This window comes from Petaurus breviceps, unplaced genomic scaffold (assembly GCF_028583685.1).
Source record: "Petaurus breviceps papuanus isolate PSGF00001 unplaced genomic scaffold, PetGlider_PUasm1.0 688, whole genome shotgun sequence".
In the NCBI taxonomy this organism is placed as follows: Eukaryota; Metazoa; Chordata; class Mammalia; order Diprotodontia; family Petauridae; genus Petaurus; species Petaurus breviceps.
This window is the reverse complement of record NW_027186457.1, coordinates 20,801,643-20,811,124: the sequence shown is the minus strand read 5'-3', so window position 1 is coordinate 20,811,124 and position 9,482 is coordinate 20,801,643. Positions and strand designations below refer to the sequence as shown.

Genomic DNA, 9,482 nt, shown 5'->3' with positions numbered 1-9,482 from the left:
TATCCATTTTACATTTTATAACGTTCTCTAATTCTTGTTTAGTCATAAAGTCCTCCCCTCTTCACAAATCTGACAGGTATACTATTCCTTGCTTTCCCAGATTGCTTACAGTATCAGCCTTTATACCTAGATCATGCACCCATTTAGACTTGATTTTGGAATATGGTGTTAGATAATGGTCTATGCCCAGTTTCTGCCACACTATATTCCAGTTTTCCCAGCAGTTTTTGTCAAATAGTGAGTTCTTATCCCCAAAACTGGGGTCTTGGGGTTTATCAAACAATAGATTACTATAGTCATTGACTGCTGAGTCTCCCAATCTGTTCCATTGATCCACTACTCTATTCCTCAGCCAGTACCAAGCAGTTTTGATGACTGCTGCTTTATAGTACAGATTGAAATCTGGTATGGCTTGTCCACCTTCCCTAGCATTTCTTTTCATTAATTGCCTTGATATTCTGGACCTTTTGTTCTTCCAAATGAATTTTGTTACTATTTTTTCTAGCTCCATAGAGTAATTTTTTGGTAGATTGATTGGCATAGCACTAAATATATAATTTAATTTAGGTAAAATTGTCATTTTAATTACATTAGCTTGACACAGCCATGAGCAATTGATGTTTTTCCAATTAGTTAGATTTGACTTTATTTGTGTGAAAAGTGTTTTGTAGTTATGGTCATATAGGTCCTGGGTTTGTTTTGGCAGGTAGATTCCCAAATATTTTATAATGTCTACAGTAACTTTAAATGGGATTTCTCTTTCTATCTCTTGCTGTTGGATTTCATTATAAATATACAGGAATGCCAAGGATTTATGTGGGTTTATTTTTATATCCTGCAACTTTGCCTAATTAATTTGTTGTTTCAAGTAGTTTTTTACTTGCTTCTTTAGGATTCTCTAAGCATATCATCTATCATATGCAATTCCTTTGATTTCTTTTTCTTCTCTAATTGCTACTGCTAATATTTCTAGTACCAGATTGAATAAGAGGGGTGATAGTGGACATCCTTGTTTCATGCCTGATCTTGTTGGAAATGTGTCTAGCTTATCCCCATTACATATAATACTTGCTGATGGCTTTAAATAGATGCTACTTATTATTTTAAGGAAGTTTCCATTTATTCCTAGGCTTTCTAGTGTTTTTTAATAGGTTGTATTTTGTCAAAAGCCTTTTCTGCCTCTATTGAGATAATCTTGTTGTTTCTGCTAGTTTTATTGTTCATATGATCAATTATAACGATGGTTTTCCTAATATTAAACCATCCTTTCATTCCTGGAATAAATTCTATCTCATCAAAGTGTATTATTCTTGTAATAAGTTGCTGTAGTCTGTTTGCTAATATTTTATTTAAAATTTTTGCATTTATATTCATGAGGGAAATTGGTCAATAATTTTCTTTCTCCATTTTATCTCTTCCTGATTTAGGTATCAGTACCATATTTGTGTCATAAAAAGAATTTGGTAGGGCTCCTTCTTCACTAATTTTCCCAAATAGTTTGTAGAATATTGGAATCAATTCTTCTTTAAATGTTTAATAGAATTTACTAGTGAATCCATCTGGCCCTGAAGATTTTTTCCTAGCGAGTTCACTTGTGGCTTGTTCAATTTCTTTTTCTGAGATGGGGTTATTTAAGTAATTTAATTCCTCTTCAGTTAATCTGGGCAATTTATATTTTTGTAAATATTCATCCATTTCACTAAAATTGTCAAATTTATGTACATACAATTTGGCAAAATAATTCCTATTTATTGTTTTAATTTTCCTTTCATTGGAGGTAGATTCACCCTTTTCATTTTTGATACTCTTAATTTGGTTTTCTTCTTTCTTTTTTTTTTTATCATATTGACTAAGAGTCTACCAATTTTATTGTTTTTTTTTTTTCATAAAACCAGCTCTTAGTTTTATTTATTAGTTCAATGGTTTTCTTAAATTAAATTTCATTAATCTCTCCTTTGGTTTTCTTTATTTCTAATTTACTATTTAATTGCAGATTATCAATTTGTTCTTTTTCTAGCTTTTTCAATTGCATGCCCAATTCATTGACCTCCATTTTCTCTAATTTATTCATGTATGCACTCAGGGATATAAAACTTCCCCTAAGAACTGCTTTTTCTGCATCCCACAAGTTTTGGTATGTTGTCTCATTATTGTCATTCTCTTGAATGAAGTTATTGATTGTTTCTATAATTTCTTGTTTTACCCACTCATTCTTTAGGATTAAATTATTTAGTTTCCAATTAAGTTTTTAGCCTATCTTTCCATGGTCCTTTATTGCATATGATTTTTATTGCATCATGATCTGAGAAAGATGCATTTAATATTTCTGCCTTTCTTCACTGAATTGTGAGGTTTTTATGTCCTAGTACATGGTCAATTTTTGTGTATGTGCTATATACTGCGAGAAGAAGGTATATTCCTTTTTATCCCTATTCAGTTTTCTCCAGATATCCATCATATCTAGCCTCTCTAAAATTTTATTCTCCTCCTTAACTTCTTTCTTGTTTATTTTAAGGTTAGATTTATCAGGTTCAGAGAGGGGGAGATCGAGGTCCCCCACTAGTATAGTTTTGGTATCTATTTCTTCCTCTAATTCCCTTAACTTCTCCTCTAGGAATTTGGATGCTATTCTACTCAGTGTATATATGTTACGTAATGATGTTGCTTCATTCTTTATGGTGCCTTTTAGCAGGATATAGTTTTCTTCCTTATCTCTTTTAATTAGATCTATTTTTGCTTTACTTTAGTTGAAGTATAATATATACTACTCCAGCCTTTTACTTTTGCCATGTGCATATCCCTTTGTTTCTAATGTGTTTCTTGTAGACAGCATATTGTAGGATTATGGTTTTTAATCCATTCTACTATCTGCCTCCATTTTATGGGAGAGTTCATCCCCTTCACATTCACAGTTATGATTACTATCTGTGTCTTTCCCTCCATCCTATTCCCTCCCCTGTTTATGTTTTTGTTTCTTCCTTCTTCCTTCCCCTCTTTAAGATTTTTCCTTTTGACCACCATGTCCCTCCGTATTCCCTCCCTCTGACATCCCCCTCTTTACCTACCTGTTCCCCTTACTACTTTTCCTTCCCTTCTAACCACTCCCTTTATCTCCCCCTTACCCCTCCTACTGTCTGTAGGGCACAATGGATTTTTATATTATCAAAGTATGTTATTCCTTCTTTGACCCCAAGCCAATAAGAGTAAATTTCATATGGTGCTCCCCTCCCTCCTTTTCCTCTATTATAATGAATTTTTGTGTCTTTTCACATTAGAATCTTAAACTTAACTGATTATGTTGAACCCTCTTTGAAAAAGAACCAATGAGAATGAAGTTCATATGATGTTCATCTCTCTCCCTCCTTCCCCTCTACTATAGTATGTATTTATGCCTCTTTGTGTGGCATAATTTACCTTTTTCTCCCTCATCCTTTCCTTTTCTCCCATTATAATCCCTTTGAACCCTACATAAGGGTTTTTTTAATCATCAGATCAGTTCATTTATACCCACACCCTCTATGTATATCCCTTTTAAATGTTGCGATAATCACATAAATTTCAATATTGACAGGTATCAGCTTCTCATATAGGGATGTAAACCATTAGCTCTTATTGAATCCCAAGTTATGTGCATGTGTGCATGTGTGTGTGTGTGTGTTTTTGTGAGTGTGTGTTTTCCTTGTTTACCTTTTTATGTCTTTCTTGAGTCTTGTAATTGGAGATCAGATTTTTCATTGAGCTCTGGCTTTTTCATCAAGAAAGTATGGAAGTTCCTTATTTCATTAAATGACCATCTCCTTGCCTGAAAGACTATGCTCAGTTTTGCTGGATAGTTGGTTTTGGTTGCAGTCCTATCTCTTTTGCCTTACGAAATATCAAATTCCAATCCCTCCAATCTTTTAATGTAGAAGCTGCTAGGTCCTGTGTAATCCTGACTGTAGTTCCATGATATTTGAATTTTTCTTTTTTGGATGTTTGCAGTATTTTCTCCTTGAAATTGTAATTCCGGAAGTTGGTTACTATATTTCTTGGAGTTTTAAATTTGGTATCTCTTTCAGGAGAAATCCAGTAAATTCCTTCAATAACTATTTTACCCTCTCTGATTCTAGGACTTCAGGACAGTTTTCTTTGACAATCTTTTGGAAGGTGCTTTTTTGTCCAGGCTGCTGTTTTCATTGTGGCTTTCTGGTAGACCTGTGAGGTATTTTACACTTTCTTCTAATTTTTCAGTCAAATTGCTGGGGTTTTCTCAGTTGTCAGGGGTCTGAAGAGGATGCCCTCTCTACAGCCACCACAAGCCCTGGCACACTGGCCACACACCCCCAGGACTGCCACCCAAGACTGAGACTCAGATCTAAGCAGTCAAAGAAAGAGCAATTACCCTCTGAATGGTCACTTGGTCCCTCTATGAGCTGCAGGCCAGGAGCTCTGGAGGCAGCCACATCTCCACCACCTTTCACCCTGGGTGCAGGGCCTGGACTTTACTCTTCCGGCACCCAGTTCCAACAGAGTTCCCCACTGACCTTTTACTTTCTCTTTGGTGCTTATGGGTTGAGAAGTCTGGAAACTGCCATAGCTACTGGTGATTCACTCTCCTGAAGTCTCCTCTGGCTGGTCTGTGAAGCTGGTTAGGGCTGCCCCAGGTCTGGGGCATGGCTTATGCAAGACTGTGCTCTGCTCCCAGCTTGGTGTGATAGACCCGTCTCGTTGGCCTTCCAGGCTGCCTTTGGTGGGAGATCTGTTTCTCTCTGTCACTTTGTGGGCTCTGTAACTCTAAAATTTGTTTAGAATCATATTTTACAGGTATTGGAGATGGTTGGAGCAGGAGGTCAGATATCTTTTAAAAAGCTCAGACATGCTTTTACTTCACCATCTTGGCTCCACCCCAGAGACAAGATTTATACACAATAAATTGGAGAAAATCAACAGAGTGAGGGCACTGGCCTCAAGAAGGAATGGGCTTCTTGCAAAAGGTGGGATTTTAGCTGAGACTTTAAAAAAAAGCAAGGAAACTAGGAGGTAAAGGAAAAGAATTCCAAACATGGAGAACAGCCAGAGAAAATGCCTGGAGTTGAGAGATGGAGTGTCTTAAGTATGGAGAGGCCAGGAGTCCAGAGCCCCTGCACCACAGAGTATGTGGGGGGGGGGGGGAGGAAGGTGTGACAAGACTGGATGGATAGGAAGGGACCTGATTATTAAGGGCTTTTAGCACCTATCAGAGGATTTTATATTCAATTCTGGAGGTGATAGGGAATCACTGAAGTTTATTGAGTAAGGGCTGTAACGTGCTCAGACCTGCTCAATGTGTTCAAAGGAAGGTCAGTTTGACAACTGAGCAGCAGATGGGCTAGAGCAAGGAGAAATTTAAGGAGAGGAGATCAGCCAAAAGGCTGTTGTAATAGTTCTTTGTACCAATCTGTCTTCCCTTTTAAACCCTACTTTTCTGTAAGTAAAGGTCCGTATTTTTCTATAATCATGGGAATGCGGTATAGTAAAGTTCTTCCATTTAAAATACCCAGATTCCTATCTAGGTGTGTGACCAGGGACAGTCATTTAGCCTTTGAGCCCCAGATTCCTCATTTATAAAATAAGAATGTCACTTGTTGGGTTGTCACAAGGAGAATACTTTGTAAGGTATAAAATGCAAAAGAAAAAGCATCTCCTACTATTGATGAAAATAATAATAATAATAAAATAGAGAGCATGTGGTAATCTAGAAACACAAATATCAAATACTTCTGTTGATTAGTAATTATGGTCACTAGTAATTAGCATGTTGGTTAGTAATTGATAATGGTCAAATTATATGAATCTTTGCCCTTATTTTTCTTTGATTTTTCAGATTTTGGAAAAGTAAGATGGGCTCCAAGTTTCCCTGTAAGGTACCTGGAGATAGGTATAAAGGTCAAGCATAACATTGAGCTCAGGTAAATACTATCATATCCTCAAACCAGACATCAAGGATATGTGCTCACAAACAAATGAAGTAACATTCATAAAAGATTCAATGGCTCAATGTGATCCAGGAAGCAGGAAACAGAGTGACAAAAAAAATTTAATAACTTCCATATTCATTTGCCCTGAAACAATTTGAAAGGTGTTCAAAGAAAGAATGTCTTGCCAAAGAAGCAGCTGATTTGTCTAAAGGCCATGGAACTGATTGCCAAGGAATCATTTTGAAAAGTCTTTCAAGGCTAATTTAGCAACCCTTTGTGAATATTCATGCATACACTGTAGGGGCTACTCTTTTAATGTGGATTTGTTTGGCTGTTAGAGAGTGTTTTTTATTGGCCACATACCCATCCTGAGCCCTGTGACACTAAGAGGATCAAAGGTTCATGAAGGTTCATTAGAGGTCATCTTGTTTTACAGATGAGGAAACTGAGGCCCAGAGAGTCTAAGAAACACAGAGAGACACACTGGTAATAAATAATAAATGCAATATTTTAACTCAGGTTTTCTGACTCCAAAACCAGAGCTGTCTACCACTCTGCCTTAAAGGGAAGATGCAAATCATTTCCTCAGCCCCAAGGCATAAATGACAATGAGCATTATCCAACAGCACCTACTGGGATGTTTACTAATCACTTAATTGACTAGTCCAGGGGTGGGGAGCCTGGGGAGCCTGGGATAGACCTCCATCCTCCCTGCCATAGGTGATGCTCTAGGTCCTCATGTGTGACTCTTTGACTACATGCATAAGGGAGGGAGGTGCAGTGATCTGTTTGACCCTAAAGGAATTTGTCTCACTGATGTAGAAACTAGTATGAGACAGTATTAAGATTATAAGGCTAAAAAAGTACATTCAAGGTGGCCAGGTAGAAAAGGCTGCTTTTCTCTTTCCTTTTCCTTTCTCCCTCAACCAATCCTCTCCCCTAAATGGGAAAACAGGGTAGGAATAGTCATCAGCAAAGTTGCCCTTCTTTCGTCCCTTTCCCTCTTCCCCTACTCTGGACCACCCAAATTCCATCAGTGTAGTCAAGTGCAAAAAGGAATATGGCCACTCATATCACTAGAATGAGCAGGGAGTCAGTTACACCTTTTTTTTTTTTTTTTTGCTTTTTGGAGGGGGGGGAAACAATTGGGGTTCAGTGACTTGCCCAAGGTCACACGCCTAGTTTATTTTGTGTCAAGTGTCTAAGGCCGGATCCAAACCCAGGTCTTCCTGACTCCAGGGTCGGTGCTCTATTCACTGCGCCACCTAGCCACCCCGAGTTACACCCTTCTAACAAGATGGTGAACCACCAGGCCTCACCATCTGCCCTGTTAGTGCATCCAAGTTCCTCCGGCCACACTATACCATCTTCCCTATTGCTACTCATCTAGACCACTGAGCATTTCCATCAACCTGATGGTGCCACCTAAGAATGTGTTGTTTGCTTCAATTAGATTGGGAGTTCTTTTTGCTTTTTTTGGTCAAGGCAGTCGAGGTGAAGTGATTTACCCAGGGTCACACAGTTAGTAAGTGTCCAGTATCTGAGGCCATATTTAAACTCAAGTCCTCCTGACTCCAAGGCTAGTGCTCTATACACTGTACCACCTAGAGTGTGGGTTCTCTGCAAGCAAAGACTACAGTATCTCACTTTTTCTATTTTTATCTCTAGTGTATAGTACAGCACTTAGCAAATTGAAAACACTGAAATGCTCTTTCATTCATTAAAAATGAAGACTGAAGTCAGAACACGAAAGGCTTGAATATCAGGCTAAATTGTTTAGACTTTATGTTATAGGTAATGCAGAGGCATTAAAGATTTTTGAGTAAGGGAATGATTCTACCACTAAGATATAAGAACTAAAATATAAAAAGGTCAGTCTGACAGTAATTAAGTTGAAAGGCCTAAAAGAGGAAGAGAGTGGAGGAAGGTAAACCAATTGAGAGCTATTGAAATAATTCCAGAAAATACAATAAGCCAGTAAATAAAGGCTCTGGGTAATGCATCTGAATCACTCCAGTCCCAAACTGAACTGGCAATCTTTTTTTTTAATTGTCTTATGAAATATTTAATTTATGAAACAGTTTAATGTATCCTTAATTTTTCTTCTATAATAACTGTGTTAGACTGAGAGTTCCCATATTAGTTTAGTTAAATATAATAATGAAGAAGCATTCATGAAGGAGTATAATGATACATATTTTTTCCAATTTTTAAACATGTTTATTCAAAGTTTTGAGTCCCAAATTCTATCTATCCCTCTCTCTCTCCCCTCTCCCCTACCTGAGATGGTAAGCAATCAGATATAAATGATACATGTCCAATTATGTAAAACATTTCCATATTAGCCATTTTGTACAAGAAGACTCAAATAAAAGAAAAAAATGAAAGAAAATGAAAAATAGCCTGCTTTAGTCTATATTCAAACAATATCAGTTCTCTCTCTGGAGGAGGACAATATGCTTCATCATTTGTCCTTTGGGATTGTCTTGGATCATTATATTGCTGAGAATAGCTAAGTCATTCATAGTTCTTCATCAAACAATATTGCTGTTACTGTGTACAATATTCTCCTGGTTCTGTTAACTTCACTATGTATCAGTTTGTGTAAGTCTTTCTAGGTTTCTCCTAAAGTACCCTGCTTATTATATCTTATAGCACAGTAATATTCCATTGCAATCATTTACCACAACTTGTTTAGCCATGTCCCAATTGACGAGCAGCCCTTTGATTTCCAATTCTTAGCCACCACAAAAAGAGCTGTTATAAATATTTTTGTATAAATAGGTCCTTTTCCCGTTTTTTGGATGTCTTTGGAATATAGACCCAGCAATGGTATTGCTGGATCAAAGGGTATGCACAGTTTGTTTGACCTTTGGGCATAGTGAATAATTGCGCAACGTTCCAGTTGGGTTATACAACATTCCATTTGACCAACAAGCACTAAATAAATTGAATTGAATTTGCATCTTTATGGATGAAGAAGGGAGATTTACTCTTATGTAAGCTGACTTTATGTAAATGGGCCCCAGGAAAGCAAAGAAGCTCTGACTTATAAAAAGACAAATAGGTCTACATCAATTTTGTGCTCAAGGCTCCAGGATAGAAAATGACAGGACTTTTGCTTTTCACCTTTGTTCTGATTTTTGCCAATTCTCCAGGCTGGGCAAAAGAAAGACATTATTACGTTGGAATTAGGGAAGAGACCTGGAATTATGCTCCCACTGGTAAAAACATAGTCAATGGAAAATTAATTTCTGAAGATAAGTAAGTAATGTTCAACTTTCCTTGAAAATGTTAGTGTCCATAGAGTGGACTGGTAGTTAATTATTATGGATAATAAGTTGATAATGACTTTTGTTTGATTAACTCTTTAAGAACAAATTCATTGTCAGGAATAGATACATATATGTTATGTATGCATACATATGTCTATATAGGCTGTATGCACAAACATGCAAGAGCCTTTCTGATTTCATTTCTTTAGGTATCCTAGCACGGTGGAAAGACCACCGGCTCTAGATTCAGAGAACCTGGATTCAAATCCTG

General features: G+C 37.0%; 1 protein-coding gene across 1 annotated transcript in view; it reads left to right on the top strand.

The window, feature by feature from the left end:
- The first annotated feature begins 9,042 nt into the window (after positions 1 to 9,042).
- LOC138174276 (ceruloplasmin-like) overlaps positions 9,043 to 9,482 on the top strand; it is a 47,549-nt gene continuing 47,109 nt past the window's right edge. Inside the window, exon 1 of the mRNA XM_069104440.1 lies at positions 9,043 to 9,200. Coding sequence (XP_068960541.1) covers positions 9,043 to 9,200 — 158 coding nt within the window. The remainder of the gene's footprint in view (positions 9,201 to 9,482) is intronic.